Source organism: Coptis chinensis, chromosome 9 (assembly GCF_015680905.1).
Source record: "Coptis chinensis isolate HL-2020 chromosome 9, ASM1568090v1, whole genome shotgun sequence".
Lineage (NCBI taxonomy): Eukaryota > Viridiplantae > Streptophyta > Magnoliopsida > Ranunculales > Ranunculaceae > Coptis > Coptis chinensis.
Genome location: NC_141464.1, coordinates 27,648,527 through 27,673,340, shown reverse-complemented (window position 1 = coordinate 27,673,340; position 24,814 = coordinate 27,648,527). Strand labels below are relative to the sequence as shown.

General features: G+C 38.6%; 2 protein-coding genes and 1 pseudogene across 2 annotated transcripts; 1 reads left to right on the top strand and 2 right to left on the bottom strand.

Annotated features, from left to right (window-relative positions):
* Positions 1-2,622: 2,622 nt before the first annotated feature.
* On the bottom strand, positions 2,623-4,050 carry LOC147475398 (uncharacterized). The gene has a single exon (XM_086585401.1). It carries the CDS (start codon positions 4,048-4,050, stop codon positions 2,623-2,625), a length of 1,428 nt encoding a protein of 475 aa, XP_086441527.1.
* A 1,546-nt stretch (positions 4,051-5,596) lies between these two features.
* LOC147475397 (uncharacterized) lies at positions 5,597-6,343 on the bottom strand. The gene has a single exon (XM_086585400.1). The coding sequence runs from the start codon at positions 6,341-6,343 to the stop codon at positions 5,597-5,599; it is 747 nt and encodes a 248-aa protein (XP_086441526.1).
* A 1,914-nt stretch (positions 6,344-8,257) lies between these two features.
* Positions 8,258-8,824, top strand: LOC147475396 (GDSL esterase/lipase At1g54790 pseudogene; annotated as a pseudogene).
* Positions 8,825-24,814: the final 15,990 nt, after the last annotated feature.

Below are 24,814 nucleotides of genomic sequence, written 5' to 3'. Positions count from 1 at the left end.
TGGTGGAACTCCAGGGATCCGCGAACCGACCAGGTCTACGGTCCAAATATGATGATGTGTGTGGGCAACTCAAAGATGCCCATGCTGAGATCGATACTTTAAAGTCCAATCTCGACGCTCTGGGAAAATCCCAAGCCGCGGACTTGAAGAAATGAGTGGCTGAGAAAGAAAAGGAACTCCACAACTACTTTATCGGCGAAATTTCCAAACTTCAAACTCAGTATCAGCTTGAAGCCCTGGAATATGTGGAGCAGATGAAAGGCCGAAAGGTGGCTCGTGTGGGCAGAACCTCATCCACTCCTGAAGTTACTATTGGAGAAACTTCCTTGTCAATTGTTCGCCACATTGTCCCCGAAGATCAGCCATTTACCCCTTTAGCTGAGCCGGACTCTCCTATGGTTGAAACCCAAGAGGAAGTTGCTGTGGATTCCCTTAACGTTACCGAAAAAACTATTGAGGAAGAATCACCTCCCGGGGCTGTAGACGATACTCTAGTTGTGGTAATTTCACCACCTCCCGGGGCTGTAGACGATATTGGTTTAAGAATTGTTGTTTATTTTTGTTTGTTCCGCACATCGGCCCTAGTGGATTTCCTGGTATCCCAGGCACTATCGGTTTTATCTTGAGTCTTTAGCGAACCTATGATAACTATGATAATGGAGAACCGTGACAAGTCTGCCACTGGACCCATATCTTAACAGTAATATTGTTCAACTTTAGTGCATATGGTTGTGTTATGTCAGTGAATACAACCGCATTACAAGCCAAAAGTAGTAAAAACAATTATGTTGTTCATGGGAAGAACTACGGAAATTTTCAATCAACTAGTTCAACCGAAACAAGGATTCCTTCTACTTTTATATCAGTGTCAAAAAATTATGTAAACTAACTGATGTCGCCCTAACGTTGTATTCAACATCATTGCTAACTTGGCTGTATAATAACTTTTCCAAGAGTTCAGCTATCATAATTCCACCTTCACTTCTTTCAAGAGTTGTCACACCTGCAGAGAAATATTCTCGACCATATGCTGGCACCCATTTTTGGTGGTATAAAGGTTAAAAGTATAATGTGTAAAGTATTGGAAAATTTATGCCCAAAATCAAAGATCTATTTGATTTTACTTGCTTCATGTTTGTGTTGAACATCGGGCAAAGCCATGAAATCATCCTACTATCAGATGAAACCCTCCCAACCTTGTTACCATAGATGACTCAACCAAATCCTTGTAAGTCATTCTTAACCTACTGTTGTATTTGTGAGGCAAGGGATCTGATGCTCATTTCTGCAAACACACCGAAAAAACCAACACACAACCAAACATCTAAAGAGTCAATAGATACCAAAATACTTTGCACATTTTGTGATACACCATCCGGGGTATTCTCTAGTACCGCGGTGGATGGTATTGATATTACAATCCACCTTTGAATCATACCATCCGGGGATATTCTCTAGTACCGCGGTGGATGGTATTGATATTACAATCCACCTTTGAATCATACCATCCAGGGATATTCCCTAGTAACGCGTGGATGGTATTGATATTACAACCCACCTTTGCCCCCTAGTACCGCGGCAATTCTATGATACAAAATGGCAGCGTACTATTTTCATATAACTTCATTTATTCATATCTTTTGTCCAATACAATGCTATCAAGCTATATACCTGTTTCCCCCTGGTTGTGTTTCTAAGTTACGAGTCCTGTCTAGCGCGATATTTCCTCAGTTTATTTTGCATGAATTGGCGTACTATGTCTAGCCTTCCGTTTTGATTTGGACCGGCACACCATGCCTAGTCCGAGGACAACTAATATCTGCCCCCAGTTTTGATTCGGATTGGCTTACCATGCCTAATCCGGGGACAACTAATATCTGCCCCCAGTTTTGATTCGGATTGGCGTACCATGCCTAATCCAGGGACAACTAATATCTGCCCCCAGTTTTGATTCGGATTGGTGTACCATGCCTAATCCGGGGACAACTAATATCTGCCCCCAGGTTTTGATTCGGATTGGCGTACCATGCCTAATCCGGGGACAACTAATATCTGCCCCCCAACTTTGATTCGGACTGGCGTACCATACCAAGTCCATGGACGACTATTATTCGCCCCTTATAAAACATAATCAAAATAATACCATTTTTCCTATACACCATATCACTTTTCCGATAATCATCATTGAACATCCTATATATCGATGTATCTTGATAATATGTACATGTCCAGGTCACAGACTTCTTTTAAAGAGGAGTTACTACCATCCATTACATATAAATTTTTTTCAACATCCTTATGTTCCACAATTTGTCTATCTCTTCTCCATTGTTTCTTTTGAGCTTATAAGTCCCATTTGGCCCTACGCCGATGACATGATACGGTCCTTCCCAGTTCGCCCCTAGTTTTCCTTCGTTAGGCTCCGCAGAACCCATCTTGACCCTTCTTAACACCATGTCTCCTACCTTGAAGGCTCTCTCTTTTGTACCTTTGTTGTACCTGGCCTGAATCCTCCTGTGATAATTTATCAATTTCATTCACGCATCGGCTCTTACTTCTTCGGCTAATACTAAGTCTGCACTGATTATCTTTTCATTGAGGCCAGATTCTACTGCTTTAGACTTAGTAGTCGTAGCCACCATCTCGGGCGGTATCACTGCTTCCATTCCATATGATAATGCAAAAGGGGATTCCTCTATTGAACTCCGCGGAGTTGTTCTGTAAGCCAAGTACACTGCTCAGCTCATCTGCCCATTTCCCCTTTTTGTCTTCCAATTTGCGCTTCAGGCTATCCATAATACATTTGTTAGACGTTTCCGCTTGCCAATTACCTTCTGGGTTGTCTGGTGTGGAGAATCCTTGCTTGACCCCATATGATTGCAAGAATGCCTTGACCTTTGAACCACGAAACTGTGGCCCATTGTCCGCAATAATTTTGTATGGTAAGCCAAACCTGCAAATTATGTTTTCCCATATGAACTTTATTACCTGGACTTCCTTTATCTGTTGGAGGGCTACTGCTTCTACCCATTTTGTGAAGTAATCAGTCACGACTAACATGAATCGTCGCTTCCCTGGTGCTAATGGCATTGTTCCAACAATGTCCATCCCCCACATTGCAAAGGGCCATGGGCTGAAGATGTTGTGCAGGGGTTCAGCCGGAGCGAAAATCAGCCTAGCATGTCTTTGGCATTTGCTGCATTTTTGCGCGTAGGATGTTGCCTCTCTTTTCATGTGTGGCCAGAAGTATCCTTGGTTTATGAGCCGGTGTGCTGTAGTCCTCCCCGCTGGATGACTTCCGCATTCCCCTTCGTGCATTTCTGCTAACACTTCATTGGCTTGCCTCGGGTTTAGACAGCGGAGTAGTGGTCCTGCTGAATTCTTCTTGTACAAGTCCTCATCTAGCATGGTGTATCTTCGAGCTGTCTGCTCTAATCGCCTTCTTTCCTTAGGATCACATATCTCTTTCCCTTGAAGGTACTCTTTCATTTCAGTTGTCCAATCCTTAACTATTGTTTCCGCCTGCATTATTGGATGCGATTCTTTCCATGTTCGTGGATTCTGCCTGTATTGTACTTCTATAACTCTCCCTTCTGATCCTACCAACATTGCTGCCACATATGCCAGTGCGTCTGCATGCCTATTATCCCCTCTATTCAAATGCACAAACTTGATAGAGTTAAACTTCGCCGCAGACTCATGTAGTTCTTGGAGATATTTGACCATCCGGGGACATCTAGCTGCGAATCCCCCATTGAACTGACACACTACTAAATTAAAGTCCGTATAAATGGTCAAGTCCGCTACTCCTGCCTTTTTTGCTAATTCTAATCCTGCCAGAACTGCCTCATATTCCGTTTCATTATTCGATGCATTGAATCCTAGTTTCATAGACATCTCGATTCTTGTATTCTCTGGCGTCACTAGTACTACTCCAATTCCGTTTCCCGTGTCAGTCGATGATCCATCTGTAAACACTTGCCAGCCATTAGCCGTATTCCAAGGATCAGAGGTGTCCGTGGACTCCACCATGTCTGTTTCTATTTCCATTTATGTTCCCCACGTTGGGTCCTCCGCCGAGAACTCTGCTAGAAACTCTACTACTGCTTGTGCCTTTTCTGCGCTCCTTGGTTGGTACTCTATTTCGTACGGACCTAACAGCACAGCCCACTTGAGCATCCTTCCTGACTTCTCAGCTCTTAGAACCTGCTTCAGAGGTAAATTAGTTACAACAATAACTGAATAAGACTCAAAATAAGGTTTCAGCTTCAAAGAAGAAAACACTAGCGCTAGTGCAAACTTCTCTATCCTGCTGTATCTCTGCTCTGTATCCAACAATGTTTTACTTTGGAAATACACGGGCCTTTCTATTCCTCCCTCCATTCGGACCAACACAGAGCTTATTGCGAACTCGGACACTGCCATATATAAATACAATCGTTCTCTGGTGCTTGGTCGTGACAAAATTGGGGCTTGCCCCATATACTTCTTTAACTCCTGGAAAGCCTTTTCGCACTCCTCGGTCCACTGAAAATCCCATCGCCTTTTTTTTTCGATAATCGATACAAAGGCTTGCACTTATCTGAAGACTTCGAAATGAACCGGTTCAATGCTGTGATCCTTCCGGCCAATACCTGCACATCCTTTTTAGTCCGCGGCGAAGGCATATTTTCTAAAGATCTTATCTAATCTGGGTTTGCCTCAATTCCCCTCTGGGTTACTATGTATCCCAAGAACTTCCCTGATGAAACCCCAAACATGCATTTCTCCGGGTTTAACTTCATTCTGTGTTTCCTCAAAATGTTAAATGTTTCTTCCAACCCCTGCAGATGCTCCTCTTCCGTCATACTTTTTTCCACCATATCATTTATGTAAATCTCCATTCTCTTCCTTATTTTGTCAGCGAACATTTTCTCTCTTAGTCGCTGGAACGTCGCTCCTGTGTTCTTCAAACCAAAAGGCATCCGGGTATAACAGTAAGTTCCCCCATTAACTACAAATCCTGTTTTGATCTGATCTGGTTCATACATCTCGACCTGATTGTAGCCCATTGATGCATCCAAGAAAGAGAATATTTTGAATCCGGCGGTCCTATCTACCAGCTCGTTCACTTTAGGCATTGGGTAACTATCTTTTGGGCACTCTTTATTAACATCAGTGAAGTCCACACACATGCGAACCTTCCCATTTTTCTTTGGTACTGCCACAATGTTAGATAACCAAGTGGGGTACATGACTGTTTTTATGATTCTAGCTCTGAGCAACTTTTCTATCTCTTCTTTGATACCATCTACATACTGCGGACGTACACTCCTCTGCTTCTGTTTTACCGGCTTCGCGTCTTTATTCATATTCAGTCGATGACAGGCATACTCTGGATCTATACCTTGTTGTCCTCTATTGTCCGTGCAAAAACATCTCTGTTTCTGCCCAAGAATTCAACCAGTGCCCTTTTCCATGATTCCGTCAGTAAAGTCCCCACACCAGTAAGATTCACTTCGTCACCATCGCTCAAATTGATCATTTCTACCTCCTCCACAATTTTAAACTCGTTCCGCGGTGGTAGTGTATCCACGGATGGTCCTATCTGTAATTGCTATGCTTTCTCTTGGTGCTTAGAACTTGTTGCTCCTCCCTTGCTCTTCACCATGTCTTTCACCGTAGCGAAATAACTTGCTTGCGCTATGGATTGGTCTCCTTTGATCTCGTAAGTCCCTGTTGTAGTAGGAAATCTAACCACTTGGTAATAGGTAGATGGGACAGCCTTCATTGCATGTATCCATTTGCGTCCTAAAATCATATTGTACTGCGACGCTGTATCTACCACAACGAATGTAGTCATGATGGTGACCGGGCCTGCGGATACTAGCAGATCTATCTCCCCCATTGGTTCAGTCATGCTTCCATTGAAGCCATATAAATTATGTTCGGCTAACCTCAGTACCAAGGAGTCTATATGCATTTCTTCTAAAGCAGTGCGAAATAATAAATCAACAGAACTACCACAATCAATTAAAATTCTTTTGGTGAGATAGTTACCTACTAATAGTGTTACCACTAGTGCGTCGTCATGCGGAAGGCTTATCCTTTTTCTGTCCTCCTCTGTGAAAGCTATGTCATTGTACCCCGTGAGACTCTGCGGAATTGCCCTGGGTAGAAGACTTACTTCGCACGTTTGTTGCATCTGCGCAGTCCTCCTCATCTTATCTCTTTGTCCATTCCGCGTTGGAATTTCACCACTAAATATGACATTTATGGTTCCCAGAATGCGGCGGTCCTCCGGTATTCTTTCCTCTTCTCTATTGCCCGCAATAAACTCTCTTAAATTCCCCTCATCTATCATTTTTTATACAACCATCGCAATGCATAACACTCGTTTGTTCCGTGGTTCCTTATCTGATGGTGATTGCAATATGGTTTGTCCGGTCTCTCTTCTGGATGGTTCCGCGGTGGAATGTAATCTTGTCTATCATTTATGACTCTAAAGATGTCTTCTAGCGGTTTGTTCAACCGCGTATACACCCTCTCTTGGTATGGTTTTCTGCCCCTGTCCTCCCGTCTCTCCCTTTCTTTAGGTCTTTCCATCTTGTAACTCCTATTTTCATAGACCCCTTTGCCTTTCCTTTCACTTTCCCTTTCCACCGCACTAACTCCTTTCCCCCCTCTTCTGCTATTCCGCGGTACATAATCTTCACAATTGATGTATTTTTCCAGTTTCGGATACAATTCTGTGAGACTCGATATTTTCTCTTCATTTCTAACGATGGACATGTGCACCTCACTCCCTTGGCGGACTCCGTTTCTGAATGCTATCACCGCAGTCTTCTCATCCAGATTCTCAACTTTCATAGCCTTTGCATTGAATCTAGAGACAAATTCTCGTAATGTCTCCGCCTCTCCTTGCTTTACATAGAATAGCACGGATACATCCACTGCCCTTTTCTTTTAGTGGATATAGTGAGTGACGAATGCCTTCTCCATATCGCTGAATCTATGTATACTTCCCGCCGGTAGTCGGTAAAACCAATCGGAAGCTCCTTCTTTCAAACTCGCCGGAAAAAGCATACACCATAAGCCATCGAACTTATCTTCTTGCCATAACGACAACTGTTGGCGAAAGTGTTGTACATGATGCACTAGATCCCCTTTTCCATCAAACCGAGGCGGTGTAAATCGCCTTGGAACCTCCGTTGCTCTTACCGCCGGTGCTAGTGGATTATGACTCAGTCCTGCTATTATCTGGTTCGCCACTCCTCTGTTCTCCTCCTGTGTTGGTCGGATGGTCTCTCTCCTTCTCTAGCATGTATTGAACTTGCTGCAAAGTAACCCTATCTGTTATTCCACCGCCTTCCATTTGTGGATCTGGCTCTCCATCTACCAGCTGCAAAGGTTCTCCGAATGAATCTTCTTCATCTGACTCTCCTTCCTTTCCGTTTCCTTCTACTCTCGCCTCCGCCGTTTCTCTTTCTCTTCTAAACTTTTCATTCTCTTCCCTCAGCCTATCCATCTCTATCTCCATCTCTCTCATTCTCTCCTCTGCCGCTAGATCTGCTTCTCTTCCTACCACCTCTGTTTGATTAACCACTTCTCTACTGTTTGCTTCAACAACTTCCATCTCTGTATCTTCTCTTGTTTTTCTTTTCGGTGGTGCCATCTCTTCTCTTAGCACCGTGACTTTAATCCGGCGTAGTTGTGGGTTCAGTCCACTCGGACGGCGCCAATGTTATGACCTAATTTCTTAACCTCGTTTTCTCCTCCTCTCTATTAGGTTTTTCCTTCTCTCTTATACTCGGTCCTCCGCACTCTATATTTAACCCTTGATCTTGCTTTCATCCATCCCTTCTCCTACTCCCACGTGTCCTCTACTCCGTGGCACATACAGATCCACCGCCTAGCCAATTACTCAATATCCTCCGCTCTATGGTTTTTTGCGTACTCCTCCTTTTTGGACTTCGTCTTAATAGCCCATTCATTCCTCCGGACCTACAAAGCCCATCAGGTTCTCTGGACCTATGAAGCCTATTGGGTTCAAACTAGACCGTAACACACTCCACCAAAGATGTTGAAAGGGATCAAAAGGTCATTCCAGGAGATTGGTTATCTTTGGCTTCAAAAAATATATAGCAAACTTACAAGATACACAAAGTCACAAAGAGCTAATATCACCAAACTCCTTTCGAATTGTTTCATAATAAAGTTGTTGGTAACTAACGTCCAACATATCAAATAACGACCTGCTTTTGTAGCAGTATTACCCATGTCTTTCAGCCTTTTCAGGCTATTCCTCCTCCATGTCCACTCCCTAGTTTTCATGTTTTTCTCCATATCTGAAACTATTGAGTTCAATAATCCAGCAGTGTTCAACTTTGGAAACTTAAACTCTAGTACTGGAGGCCTTGTCGCCGGAACAGCTGAACCTCTAGACCCACCTAATGGACAGACATATTTTCATAAGCCGCCTGGGAGGTTCTATGATGGTCGCCTCATCGTTGATTTTCTCAGTAATTTCACTAAGTTGTATGTATAGTCGATACAGAATATAGAGTTGTAGAAGTGTTATGATATCTCCACTTGCTTATTTTCTAATATGAGATATGTGTGTTTTGGTGCAGTGGATGCAATGGATTTACCATTCTCCAATGCCCACTTAGAATCTGTTGGTGCACCAACTTTTCAAAGAGGATGCAACTTTGCTGCAGCAGGGTCTACTATCCTTCCAGCAACTGCATCATCAGTTGGTCCATTTTAGCTTAGAATTGAGGTTGCTCAATTTTTTCGATTTAAGGCTCGAGTTCTGGATTTGCTATCCAAAGGTATTAAATAGAAACAAAGAAGGAATCGAAATATGGATCGTGTTTGCAAAGTGAAGTTGTCAAGTGAAGACTGTATAATCTTAAGAGAAGAGTACAGTGAAACAAATACACCCTCAAGGAACCTCCGATTTAACAGCATACAAAAGTTAGAGCATTCCCAATGCAGGTGGATTTATTTCCCCTCTTATCACTGCCACATAGGCAATATTTCCCAAGTTTTTCACCGTTTTGGCGAAAAACAAGGTGAGGCTGCCCAATGCAAAGGTGAAAAATAATTCCGGACGGGATGTTGGATTCTGTCTTGAGGCATTTTGATTGAGACGGAATGTAACATCCCGTCCGATATTTTGTCTGAAGTAAAAATTAAAAAAATCGAAAAAACACTCGAGACGGAATGTTTTCATTCCGTCCAAAAAAAATCGAAAAAAACGCACGAGACGGAATCCAACATCCCGTCCGAAGTTCACAAGTCAGCCATTATCTCGGTTGAAGGTTTCACCTTGTTTTCAACTTGGGAAAATAGTCACCAGTTAGTCACCTCTGCATTGGGCACTAGTTTTCCACACCAAAGATGTGACTATTTTTACAAACCCCTCTTTTCCACCTGCATTGGGAATGCTCTTATAAGCTGATAAAGTTTCACCCGGAAAATCACTTGTTATTTTTTCTTTTTGGACAACCTGCATCGGAAGTCAGTTGAAATTTTACTAAAACTCTGTCTTAATTAAGAGCAAGTCCAATGGGGGGTTATATGGGCTGCTAAAGGCAAATATAGCACCCCAACCACAAAAATGTCATTCCAATGGGGATGTTAAAAGGGTCTTAAATTTGGAAGGAGTAAAAACCCAGCCAAAGTTAAAACCTTCGCTAGCAGCTGTCATAATAAGTTTCGGGAGACAGATGGCATAGTTTCTGCCGTCTGTTGGTTATTTATGTACAGACGGCAGAAACTATGTCGTCTGTCTCCTGTTTTAATTAAATGGACGGATGACAAAAACTCTGCCGTCTGTACCTAGCAGACGCAAAAAATGAGAAATCTTGTTCTTCTTTTCATATACAAATTCATATCCATTCTACTTCATTCATTCCATTCCACTCACTCCACAATCCATTACCATTCATTCCACAACTCAACAATCCACACATCCATTCAACTAACCAGAATTCATTCATTAAACAAACATAATTCAATTTATTCATTAAACATAATCCATACAAACATAAAAAATAATAATAATAAATAAATAAACTAATTTCGACTCGAACCCTCGCCAGGTTGCCTCTTCTTTGATTTACTCCCTCGTCGTGATTCTTGCAATGTCATTTCTACAATCTGGGCTTCTAACTCTGTGACTCTATCATGTAACTTTTGCTTCTCTTCTCGCTCGGCCACCAAATAATAATAGTATTCATCGGTTGTAGTCATAACCGAATCGCACATCCCATGCATCATTAGTTGTGACTCGGCATATCGCGCTCTAAGTGTAGCCTACAAAAAAATCAATAACTTTAAGAAAAATCATCACTATAAACCAAATATAATTCAAGTTTCAAAATATAAACCAAATATTAACCTCATCTAGAGTGTCAAAATCAGGGACAAGGTTCGGAAGATAACTTTGATCAACATAAGGTACAGGTATGGCGACATGCATTCCCTGAGATGTAACTAGGTCATAGCTCCATGGGTTATCCAAATCGAAAGGAGCTGGAACAAAAGACTCGTAAGGACCTTGAGATGAAGAGTAAGGCTTAGCAGGGTGTGGGATATGCAAATCACTTCTAATAGCTTTATGTCCCACAAAGTTCATGCTAGCAGACAATCGTAGTCACCATTCACATCTAAATATAGAGAAGCTTGTGGCCATAAGTTTTCATTCATTCTAAGATAGGACCTCCACTGACTTGCTCTTCCCAATGGGCACATATTCTCCGGAGGAGGGTGTGGGATGAAAGGTGTCCCAACAATTTGGTGCCAACACCTATCACCCAGGTACCACAAGATGATACCTCCAAACTCAAAGACGATTCGATGCATTATAAGATTATACGAACGACATACACTGTGAATTGCCTCACGTAACCAAACATCATCCATGGTATCTCCCTCCACATCATCAACATTTAATTGTATATATCGAGTATGAAACCATGGTGTCCACTGTATCGCCAATGCCGACATAGTCTCGAGTTGGTTATGATCTAAGTGAATGTTATGGCGTCCTTGACCACTTCGGCGATCTTTAAAGTCATTCATCTATGCTCTAATCCGTGGGACGATATCACAATCCATGTTCGGTCTCAGAAGAGAAGCCATGGTAGGTACGTACTCATGCCACCAATGCTATCATAAAAATAAATATCAAAATCAAACTTGTACGTAATTTAAAAATTATAATACTATCATAAAGTTATAATACTAAAAATTTAAAACTTACTTGTAAAATAGGGGTGAAGCCACCACATTGACCATCCACAACATTAGTTGTGACTCGGCACGCTTGATCCAACGCGTAAATTAAAGCTCCAAACATAGCATAATTCATGTAATCTAACCAAACCAAACACTCTATCCAACCTAATCTCAGTGAACTATCACCCGTGGGGAAGAAACACTGCGTGATTAAGTAAAAATATAATGCTCGCAAATATCTATCCCGATCTGTACCCGTCAGGCACCAACCTTCGTCACTTTCTTTCGTCTTCTCCATGAACTAATTCACAAAAAAGGAGGGTTTGATACCCCCTATAACCCAATGCTCTGGCCTTATATTCGGCCAACTTTGTTGTGCATAATCAAAAGTCGTGAACCGACCTTCTCCAAACGTAACAGCTTTTCCCCTTCCTACGGTCATTCCCGTGAGCATAGTAACATCCATTGGAGTGATGCCTATCTCGCCTTGTGGAAAGTGGAAAGTGTGAATTGTGTCCCACCATCGCTCGATCAAAGCGTATATCAAACCACGATCGACTTTTTGATAATCACATCGAAACAATTACCCAAACAAAGATTGTAAAATTTGATTTCTTATGCTTTCAAAACATCTCCTTTGTCAAGCATTATCTTCCACCAATTGTTCACGGATGCCCAACAACACTGCAATTTCATCTCCCCCCTCCCTCCCTAAACATCTATTCAAAACACTTCATTAAAATTAAAGAAAATACAAATTATGATGTTAAAGAAATCAAATTTAATGATCAAATGCTTACCATATGTACACGATGAGAGATGTGAGTTTTCAGGTTTGTAGCCAATGTAACATGTGTTAGTCGATCGACTGGGTCCGAAAATTGAATTACTGTAGGATTTTACAAATTATAGACTTCATTTTCATCCTCATCGACATTTAGCGCAAACGTCGACTCTTGTGTCAATCTTCTAATTGATTTTCAACTAAAAAATCGTTTACCCTTGTTACTCATTTTGCGTGGCACTTGCAATTAAATCAACAATATCCTATTTATAACTTCAATTTAAACAAAATGCACAATTTCAAACTAACATTCTAACATCAATTCCAACATTCTAATTCAATCACAGTTCAATTCAATCACAATTCAATTCTAAAATCAACATTCAATTCAATTCTAAAATCAAATTTGCAATTCTAATTCAATTCAATTCAATTCAATTACAATTCAATTCAATTCAATCACAATTCTAATTCAATCACAATTCAATTCAATTCTAAAATCAACATTCAATTCAATTCTAAAATCGAATTTGCAATTCTAATTCAATTCTAAAATCAATTCAATCACAATCACAATTCAATTCAATTCAATTCAATTCTAAAATCAACATTCAATTCAATTCTAAAATCCATTTAACCTCAACATTCCAATATTCAATTAACATTTCTAAAATCAAATTTCAGTAGGAGAGAGTGAAACTTACGAGTATTGAGCACAAAAATGGGGATTGAGGAATGAAGGAGTGAGGAGAGAAGAGGAGTTTCTCGAGTTTGTTTTTGGTAGTAAGGGGAGATTGAGAAGAGATTCGTGCGTTATAGCGTCTGGAGTGTACAGACGGTAGAGTTTATGCCGTATGTTGCAATGTAACGTACAGATAATAGAAACTCTGTCATATGTATCTCGAACTTAACAGCTGCTAAAAGTGCCCATTGGACTGGTTTTTCGAATCTGGGCTGCCAAATTTGGCTGGGGCTGCTAAAGGGCCTATGTGACACCTTTTAGCAGCCCATTATAGCTGCTCCCCATTGGACTTGCTCTAAGTAGAAAGGATAGATCTTGTAATTAATCAGTTAATAAACTCCATGAGTTAAAATCAAATATGTAAAACACGTAATGCCAATTTTACATATACAGTAGAATGTTGTTTCCATAAACATTGCTTAAATTTGCCCCATCAAATAATTAAAAGACATATAGGCCAAGCACAATTATTGTAATCATTTAGCATATACTGCAGAGCTTGTTTTCATCCACTCTCTCAGTTGTATCTATACAATTATTTCACTATTGCTACATTATGTTTTTGTTTGAATGCAACATAGTAAATCTAGCGTAGGGAACTTGTTTTCAAGCACTCTGTGAGTTCTATCCAGCACTATCCAGCACTGCACTCTACTCCCATTCCAATCTACCTTCTTGTATTCATCTTCATGTAGTCAATTTCAGCCATTGACTACTGCATTGTACTCGTTCCATCCAACGCAGTCCAATTCCAACAATTGAATCATTATGTGTATTTAGCTTAAAATGAAAACATATCTATATGAGTGAGCATGCATTCTAACTTCTAAGCAGTAGCAATTACTCAAATAAATAGTAGTCATTATGCAAATTCAAACTCATCATGACTGACATTAGGAATCAAGATCACTGCTAATGAATTATAGCTCCTGTTGCACTTTCCCTTTGCAGACGGTTCTTCTTCCATAAAATCAACTGTTGCTGTCAATTAAAGATGGATGACACATATCAAAAGGAGTAGAAAATTATCATTGTTGCAAAGAGAAAGAGTCCATATGATAATCATTTTTTAAAAAAAGGGGGGAATTTGGAGTGATCTCATGATAGCATTCACATGCATACATGATAGCAAAGCATAGAATGCAAATAGTAAAGCAGAACCAAAATTTACCTTGGAAATCTCCTTCAGTGAAGAGGTGAGTTTTAATGATGTGCTTTGAAGATGTCTCCAACACACTTGCATTCAATAGAGCAAGGAAACCATGCATGGTTGAATAAGTAGAACTGTAGAAGTGATTACTCAAAAAAATTTACGAGCATGCGTTTTAATTCAAACTTCATATATCATCAAATTTTTAACATCATGTCTCGCATGGATATTTTAGCAAAAGTAATACTCGTCACAAATTTTTTCTTAAAAAAGTTAGTAATATATCCACACCCCATTCTTTATTAATATGACCATCCTACCCCTAAAAATGGCTCTCCACACCCCATTATATTTCAACGTCCAGAACACTTTCTTTCACTCTTCACCCTTCACTCCTATCTCTTCAACGCATCGTACTTGCAACTCCACCAACTTCCACTCATTCTCTCACTGTCTCTCTTGTTCTTTCTCTCCAAAAACCAAAGCAAGCAAGTTTCTCTCTCTCTCTCTTGATAATCCCTTATATATTGGGTTAAAAAACTTACGGGTCGATATGTTACTTTAAGTGACATACTTTGGCAGGATAAAAACTCAAACTGCGATGTCAAATGGTGTTGACATCTCACTACATATGTCATAATAAATAACATACTTCCACAATGTCATTTCGAGTTGCATATATTTGTCTCTGCCCCAACAATATCAAATTAGTTCACTCAACAAAATCGATTCACTTAACAAAATTATCTAAAAAATGAAATCACTAAGAAACTCTAGAAAAAGTTCTCTCACTCTCTCACACAAAGAAATATATATATATATATATATATATATATATATATATATATATATATATATATATATATATATATATATATATATATATTTCTCTCTCTTGATAATCCCTTCTATATTGGTTTACAAAACTGACTGGTAGATCGATATGTCATTTTAAGTGACATACTTTGGCAGAGTAAAAACTCCAATGTTGACATCTCACTACATATGTCACAATGAATGTCATACTTCCACAATATCATATCATTTCTAGTTGCATATCTTTGTCGCTGCCTCAACAATATCAAATTTAGAGTAATCAACCAAAATCTTTAAAAAAAAAACACCAAATTAGTCGGTTAACTCTTTTTGGAGTTTCTTAAACACCAAATATTAAACAAAAAACATCAAATTAGTGATGATGAATTTCTACTCCATTTTCCAGTCGAGAGTTTCTACTCTTTTTGGATCTCTCTTCTTTTTGTAGTTTTATGCTTTTTTTGTGAACAGTTAACACACCCCGTAGCAAACGAGGTGTGGAGAGAGAGAGAGAGAGTATTGCACGGGGTGTGGAGTGAGAAAAAAGAGAGTATCGGTGTGTGACAAGTATTACTCTTTAGCAAACACATCAACCCAATATAATAGTAACTGTCGGTCAATACATGAGCAATAAAACCCAGAAAAGAAGAAACGAATAAAGTTGGGAAAACAAAAGAAACATGCTTTCGACCCAATAAATTGTAATTCAATTTAAATAGTTAAAAAAATCAAAACCCAATAAAGAAAATCCAAACAAGTTTCTACTACAATAAACATCAACAAATGAGAGCAACTACAACATTTAAGCAACTTGAACACATACACACACGGTTAGCATTCTGATCCCTTCCAATCATAATGCATACCTTACAACCATAAGTAAGGAAAATGCCTATGACACTCAGGTTATCTGATGAGTTGGTTAGAGAAATAAACTTATAACCTAAAAAGCAAATTAGCATAGACTACTTTACAGATTGTGCACAATTGAGATTATTTCTCTGAACTTCATGAAGTAAAGAAATATTTATGCAATCAATTTGATTAGCAAGAAACAAACAAACATATCAAGTGGTTGTTAAAGTAGCAAATTGCAATGAAAAAAGCAATTGAACTATAAGTATATAACTATTTAACAGATTATGTGTAGTTAAGTTATACTATTTTTCTTGATTCTAGTTGCATTGAAGTAATGAAATAACTACTATGCAATTGATTTTAGTAGCAAGAAATTAATTCTAAGAAAAAAATGTTGTTCATACCTCAACAAAAGTCTACTCCTCCACTTCCCACCTCTTCTTTCATTCTTTATAATATGTTTATGATCACTGGATTAATTATGTGAAATAAGTTCAAAACCATAAGGCCGGCGACAACAATAATTAGTTCTGAAACAAATAAAAATGTAATTAAAGATCCAATGACAAAGCTTCATAGTTCAAAATGCTAACCAAAAACCAACACAATGATTGGCGAGTGCCCATATTATGACTGGTGTAAGGCCCCATTAGTTTCTTGAAAAGATTTTAGTCTAGCATTTGGAAGCAAAGAACAGAAACCACCCTCTTTTAATCTAGTTCATTATAAGGTTACAATATTATAACTCGTAATTAGAAATTTGTGCTTATTGTATTGAAAATATTGTTAAAATAAATATGTGAATGGTGATCAATTATGATGTTGCGACACTTCATTCTTTGTTCCTCTTACGTCCCTGTTTGGAAGATTGATGTAATGCTTGAAGCAACACAATACAAAGAGAACTAATTAGTGTGGTAGAGCGACATTCATTGTTAAATTTATTGTCTATTAGAATGTTTTTTTAGACCAAACAAAAACAATCTAAGCTACAGAGATATTACTTTGTATCAATAACACTATCCAACTTGGTAAACATTAATCGAATGGGACTCTATATGGTGGCACAACCTTTTCCTCTCTTATTTGAAATGTAATAAAATTGTTCCCCAGTCCTAGGCTTATGTATAAAACAAAAAGATCACACATGTGAAAGTTCTTCAAGTGAAAATTAGGCATAAATATAGAATACTATGTAGCACTAAATCCCATAAAATTCAAACTAACTTTACAGCGTTTTCAAGTATTTCATTTTTTTTTTGCCTGTAACAAAGATTTGAGAAAAACAATAAAAAATAATTTATGGATAAATGAATTATTCAAGGCAGTGTTGTTCCCCCTTAAGAAACAAAGAAAATTATGTCTGTGAATGGAAGATCAGCCCATTGAGAGTTGCTATTTGTTTTCTAATTTTGAAGCGCACAAGGCTGGTGAAGAAGTATGCATCATTCATATTGTGAACTAAATATAGCAAAGATAAGAGAAAGAGTTGTCTTTCATTCAAGAAACAATAACTGGGGAAAAATGATGATTGTCCTAAATTGAATTCAAACTAAACTTAAATACCTTATAATTGACTCAATTAACTCAACAAATGAGTGCCTGAAGCGAAAATGGCAGAGATGGTATTCTTATAGCATGAATATGTAGAGTATATTTGGAAGTACATGTAAGTTTTAATCAGCAACCATTGTAGTGACAATAATCAAAATATAATTTCAAAACGCCAATGAAATCAAGATGTAATAAAGAGGAATTATAAAGGAGGGTTAAGTGATAGGATACACAGACACAGACACAACTGGTGTCTCTTGGAATGTAGGGTTTCCTTCAAATGATGTCAGGATTTGAGAAGGAAGCCAAGAGAGAGAACAAATCATTTACATAAGAAAAGAAATCTTGCTTTTGTGCAATGAAGAAGAAAAAAAAATAAAATTGTATTTAGGCAGTATGGGATCTAGATTATTACTAAGCATCTACTCATCTACACAAAATAATTTGGATTGGACTTGAAAAACTAAATTAATACATGCCACAGTGACAATAAAACAAAATGGCAACAGTGAAATAAGATTAGGAAAAAAGAAATTATAGGGTAACCAAACTCAAAGATTTCACACCAATGTTGAGGCCAAAAGATCACTACCCTGGTACTTCGAGTACAATAGTACATGAAGGTGATCTTTTATAACAACGGTAGGAAAAAGATGAGTAGAACTTCCAATTGCAAAATAAGGAATAAGAAAAATTACATTTGTGCAAATAGAGAATTCATGTGCAAAATGCTTGGTCGCCAATCCCGATCAAATGATACATGTTAATTCTCCCAGCACCCATTTCAAACTTTAGTCCTTTACTCCTTCATATCCCTGGCCAAATATCAGATGGAAGGCAAAGAACCTAAACATATAAATTCACCAATGATGATCAAGGCGGCCGGCAGAAATAGTTTTGGCAGAAGGAAGATGATCAAGGTGAACAATCTAGGAAGATATTATCTCTTCCCATAATACGCAGCGCTCTCAAATGGTAATTTCCTATTACAAAATGAAAACAAGTCCAAACTGGGTGTTATCCTAATTTGTGGCGCACCGTTAACATAAATCAACAAACTGGCGTCCTAATAATCCATCTCCCATAATCTGTGTCAATACAAAAACTGGATTGATGATGTTTCCTCAATGTTTCACTCGCCTTCCATCTAATCTTAAACTGAGAATAATGGAGTTCCTTCCAGGTTTCGAGGTTGCTAAGCTTGCTTGTGTTTCGTCGGAGCTAAGGGACGTGTCAACAAACATTCTTCTGTGGAAGCGCAAGTATGTGGAGGAGTTCTCTCCGTCCAACACATCTAACCCTCCTAGAGAGTTGATCCCGCCACCATCAAGCCGGCCCTCTGATCCACCTCGTCCTATGCCAACATGTTATAATCTCACACCAAGACATTAGGAAGAATGGTCCTCCATAGTTTGTTTTCTTAACAAAGTTTATAAAGAGGTGGCCGGTAATGGTAGCTTTGGTTTTCTTGTTAATCACAATCATTTGATTGTTGTTGTTCATACAATTTTTTTGGACGTGGGATTTGTTTGTCTTTGTTGGGTTAATGGTAAAGACAAGGAGATGGATTACCAAACCAAAAAAACTCTCTTTCTATTCACTCTCAATAACCCTTTATATATTGGGTATAACTTACGGGTGGGTAGATATGACATTATAACTGTCATACTTAAATGTTAGGGCACCCTAAATGTTATGTCACTTCTTACAACATACATCTGCAGACTACTCAAAACTACCTTCTGTTAGGCGCCATAAAGACAAACATTACCATTTATGCATATGACAACTTAAGTTACATATCTCTAGCACTAACATTACATTAGTTAACATTTGATAATCGCTCTCTTGCATATGTAAAAATATAAGTTTTCACATGCACTCGAATACGACTATTCAAATACCTCCCTCACGTGCACGTTGAAATATAATTGGGGTGAGGGTTTCGTCCCAAACCTAAGGGCAAGAACTCAATTTGAAAACTAACCGGAAATTTTCTAAGACAAAATTATGAAAGCAGGATTTACTTTTGATTTTTAACCGACTTTACTATGTTACTTAAAAATGATGTAGAGATAAAGCAACTGATCAGTAGATAAATATATTCAAAGAAAATAAGATTTTACTAGTTTCCTTAGCATGCAATACTTAACTTAGAAATGATTTTAATTCATTAACTTAAAATAGAAAACATATTACAAGCTTAAAAACAAACAATACATGAAACTTTAAACTCCAGAACAAACTAAACTACGGAGCAAAAGTTGTGTCTTGCTACTGAAGACATCTTTTTATAGCCAATAGAAGTGCTCTTTTTTTTTTACATCTACGTAAATTCCCAACGCTCAACTACATCATTTAATGCATGGTTCATTTGATTTTCTTTATTAAGACCATTTCTTTGTGTGCCACCTAATTGAAGTTTTGCGCAAAAACTTTGTTTCCATCAAGACTTGGTGCCAAAGTTTCCATTTCATTTGAATTTTTGTGCCGTCATAATGGAATTTGTTGCACCTCCTTACTTTTGTTATAAAAAATGCATCAAAACTTTTGCCACCTGTGCCAACCAAATGAGGCTTTTGTGCCAAGTGATGCACAAAAGTCTTTCATGTAATTTAACTCATGCGGAAGCTTTGACATGTGAGCTTAATCACTAATTTCTATGGGTCTGCATATTGGGTCCCTCATACCTCGGCCAGTAGCGGGTCCAAAAATTAACTTTTCACAAAGTATCGCCTATGTGTAGAGCTCGTTGCACTAATCGTTCTGATGATTCATTTTCCGCCATTGGAGTCTAGGTTCAGAAGATATGGGCTTATGAAGTTTGATGTTTTTCGGCACGTTCATCCTATTCTGACTTGAAATTGTACTTTTTGCTTCCCTGGGCTTTAGTTGGGCTTCATGTGGGCTAAATTTGAAACTTCATGTAGACACCCTATTCTGTGCTGAAATACTGTCTTTTATCCTCATTTTCATGTTGATTGCTCCAACCTGCAAAAGCATGAAAATACGATTATTTTATGATTATTAAACACATAATTAACCAAAATATTATGTCTATTCGGGGTTTTATATTACAGTTTTGGGTGTTTATCACACCACCCCCAAACGGCATTTTGCTGGTCCTCAAGCGGAAAAGAGATATTAAAATAGATAAGTGGCAAAAAATGTGTAGTCCTAACTAATTCTCGTTTTGCAGAGTGTGATTGCATTAACCGTATGTAACAAGGCCTTAAACCACTAAGAATTCCCTAGTGGACGAGTTATAGCCTCGTGAGAGTTTTTCAAAAAAGATACTCACAAACTTCATTTATACTACAACGACTTAGCAACCAAGACTTGTTCCCTTAATTAATCTCAGATATCTATACATCTCATTAGCGGGGAACGAGGATTAATTCCTTTAAAACTCAAGTTATATGTATACAATAATTAAAACATCTACATATGAACATGCATACAGTGAACTTTACATTGAAATCTACAAGCATAGCTATTTCTGGATCCTTTGGAGAGCGTCCATAAATAGGTTCTTACAAGTATGTGTCGAAATACAAATTCGCTCATAATTTTTCTACTTGGGTTTCGCTAACTCCAGTGTGCAGTAGCACACTTTTTCCTCACATCTCAATGACAGTCAGAGGAGCTGAGGTCGATCAATAACGTCAACTACTTATTATCACACCATCCTACTCCTAATTGAGTTAGAGGTCTTTATTAGGTATTATGGGGCTTAAGTGGTGGTGTAGAAGAAAATGGGAATGGAAAATAAAAAATGATAAGTATAAGAGAATAAAGTCTTCGAGATATTTATACTAGAGACATCCTTGTTTTCTTTTCCTATTTCTAACATAAGTTTCCATACTTAGAACTTTTAAGCTTTTGGACTCATTTTGATTTGATTTTTGGGGGTTCAAACTTTGATTTTTCTCTTGACTTTTTGGAAACATATTTCTATTTTTCTTTTTTGTTTCTTTTTCTTTCTGAAGCAGTAACTAATTTTTATTTGAGACAAGTCTTTCTCTTTATTTTTCCACATTTCATCCTATTTATCATACTCATCATTTAGGTGGGTTCATTTTAGTTAGTTTAATAGATGGGTAAGGAATTTTTGGTGAAAATGAAAAGTTTGATGAAAGGTTCAGTGGGGCGATTAGCGGTAAAATGTACAGGTATGAATTTTTGGCTATGTCGATCCAAAGAAGGCCTAAATTCTCGCTTAGGATTCGGATGGTGATCAAGTAAGTAGACATGTGATTTTCTCTACTCATAAAAACTACTCCTCTGTGTCATTACTCATAATTCACACATATCGAGACTTTTTTGTTAGATTCTCACAGGATTGGTAATTTAAGTAGTCTAACTGTGGGTTCTAGAAACTTATTACTATGTACAGTTAATGATACTCAATGCATTTTTTTCCCGATAATAATGATACTCAGTGCATGAATGTTCATGAAAAGATGTGAAAACTATTGCGTACATATTATCTTAAGTTTCTAAGAACAAATTCTAATTCAAATGCTAATGTGAGATTTCTAGACAATTTTCATCACAGAAAAGGAAACAAGACTTTGTCACTAAATACACTTATTCAAAAAGTAAATAAAGTTATATACAACCAAAAAATGCCTAATTTTTGCTACAGGTTCCAACCACCCCCAAACAGAATGATGCTTAGTCCTCGAAGTATCAAGGGATGAAGAAAGAAGTTACCTGAGAACCTTGAGCAAAAATAGTGTTGGACATCTGCAACAGAAAGTTATTCTAACATAATATATTATATGTAAAAAAGAAAGCTGGAAATCGCACACTAAGCAAAGAAAACGAACAACATACAAAGAAACAAACAAATAAAACACAACAAAAAGGGAAGAGCTTGCCAAATACATATATATACAACTCAACATATAAATCCAGGGCGCATCCAATCTAGGATCACCACGTGTGAAGTGCCACTCTTTAGCATCACACAAGGTGATAATGGCCTGTCATAGTTCTCTCCATTTTGTAGCTGCAGATTTTAAATGTGTTGTTGTCTGAACACTTGTACGTGGTATGCACGTGAAAAGGGAGTAGTTTTCAAAGTGGGTCTTTTAACGTCAGATTCCCAAGATGAAGAACAAGGTATGCAACAATATTAGAAAATACGAAGGAAGGTGCCACAATGAAGTTGGACCAACACGTATTTTCTATATTGGATCTCAAAAAATAGGTCGTTTAACGTTAGATCCCTAAGACGGTGATCGAGACTTTGTAAAGATGTAGAACATATGGAGGAAGGTTTCACAGGGTAGTTAGACCAACACATATATTTTGAAATTAATGGTGCAAATCTCAATAATGGAAACTGTTTGGAGCTTACAGAGTAGTGCGCACGATAGAGTTTGAGCAGAATAAGTTCATTTTTCTTTGCTTTTGTGAGTTTTTGATTTGTTTGATTTTTTAATGGGTTTTCAGATTTTTTTTAATGTTTTTTTTATAAGGCAAAAAGACAAGTAATACACACAAATTTAAACATAGAGAATTTCTCAAATTAATACGTAACACGTACAATTTATGAGAATTTATTAAACACACCACACTTTATATATATATATATATATATATACCACCGGAAATGACTAATAATGGAGAGTTGGGATGCCTTATTGTCGGTATACCAGAACCACCGCCTATCCTTATGACTATGCAACCTGCACTCTCATCACAAGGAGACGCTGTCATTTGGCCTTTTTTGGTGCATTGAAGTCTGCTCTCTGGGATATTACGGCTGATCCTAGTTCAATTATGTCATGGGTTCGTCTTCTCCTTCTCCCGTGCTGCACTCTACAGGTTTATTTTCAACCACAAAATTGTCAAGAATGTCGATCTGGTACTAGGAAAAACCTTCAGCATAAACAAATTCTCCATGCTTTAACGATATGAAACGAACTTGGTGGACTGTTTAGCCTCTCAGAGTCTGCAATAGAGTCTCCTTCAATCCAGCCACCCCAGCAATCTGTTTCTACTCAGAATGTGTGTCGATGCCTACAAAAAGTTGATGATGGGCATTTTACTGCAGTGGTAAAAGTGTTGTCATCATCAGGGGTTGCCCCCAACTCGGCGGAGACTATTCAAGCATTAGAAGAAAAACACCCAATGCGACAACCACCTGTGAGACCAACTGTTCCTTTTGCTAAGCGCCCTTTATTGGTAGAGAGAGACGCCCTTTTGTCATGCATTAGGTCATTTTCAAAAGGTACTTCTTGTGGTCGTGATGGTTTTCAAGCTCAGCACTTGTTGGATGCCATGAGTGGTGCTGCAGCAGCTATATCATCTGATTTGCTAGATGCAGTTGTGAATCTTTGGTTACAGGGACGATGTCTACAGCTGTTAGCGGAATTCATAGCGAGTGCTCTACTTACTCCACTTCTTAAGCCGGATAATAGTATTCATCCTATAGTTGTAGGCATCGTCTGGTCTCCAAGATTCTAATGAGAGGAGTTTCCAGAGATGTGGTTGGGAAATTATAGGATTTCTAGTATGGGGTGGGTGTTTCTGGTGGAGCAGAGGCAATTTTGCACGCTGTCAACCGTATGATGTATGCTAACAGCGACAATAGCTCTCTTTCTATGTTGCTGGTAGATTTTCAGAATGCTTTTAACATGGTTGATCGGACCATCATGTTGAAAGAGGTTCGTATCTGATGCCTAGCTATTGCCCCTTGGGTCGAGTACTTGTATTATCAACTTGCGAGGTTATACATGGGGGAGTGCTACATATGGCCTGCAACTGGGGTCCAACAAGGCAACCCCTTGTGTCCCTTTCTATTTGGACTGGTGTTGCATCCTCTGATTCTACGGATTCAGTCCAGTTATCAGTTATTGCTACAGGCGTAGTACCTAGATGACGGGACTCTGATCGGGGATACAGAATAGGTGGCGAAAGCTTTGGGTATGATTCAGGAAGAAGGACCTTCTTATAGGTTGGTTCTTAATGTGGCTAAAACTGAGATATTTTGGCTGTCACTGGATCCACGTCGCTTTACTCCTGGTCTCTTTCCTTCAGATTTGTCCCATCCTCAGCAGGGGGTCAGGTTGCTTGGAGGTGTAGTTAACACTGATGCATCTTTTGTCATGGGTATTGCTCGCAAGCGTATTGACAAGGCTATGACTCTGATAGACTATTTAGCTATATTGGAAGATCCACAGTGTGAGGTAGCACTTTAGGAGCTTGTGTTGGGCTCTCTAAGTTGGACTTCGCGATTCATACTTGTCCACCATCCCTTTTAAGAGAGGTAGCTCAGACTTTTGATCTACATCTCCGTAGTGTTCTCCAGGGTATTATGGTTTCTGATGGTCCTGGCTTCGGTGATTTACAGTGGCGTTTATCGAAACTCCCATTATGTCTGGGTGGTTTAGGTATTTACTGTGCCACTGATGTCTCTACATTTGCTTTTGATCCCATTTTCAACTTCTGAGCTTCAGGACCACATTCTTAGGAGTTGTGGTACAGTGCCTTTGGATGAGATTCTTGATGTTGCTAGCAGTGCATTGAGTCTCCGCCTACCCGATTTTGACCTCAATTATCTAGCTGTGAATGTTACCGTTCCCTCAAAACCACAAAATGTTTTAGCGGAAGCATTCTACGGTAAGATTGTTGCTGGTCTCGAGAGGGAGTTTGATTTATCTGTTCGTCAAAA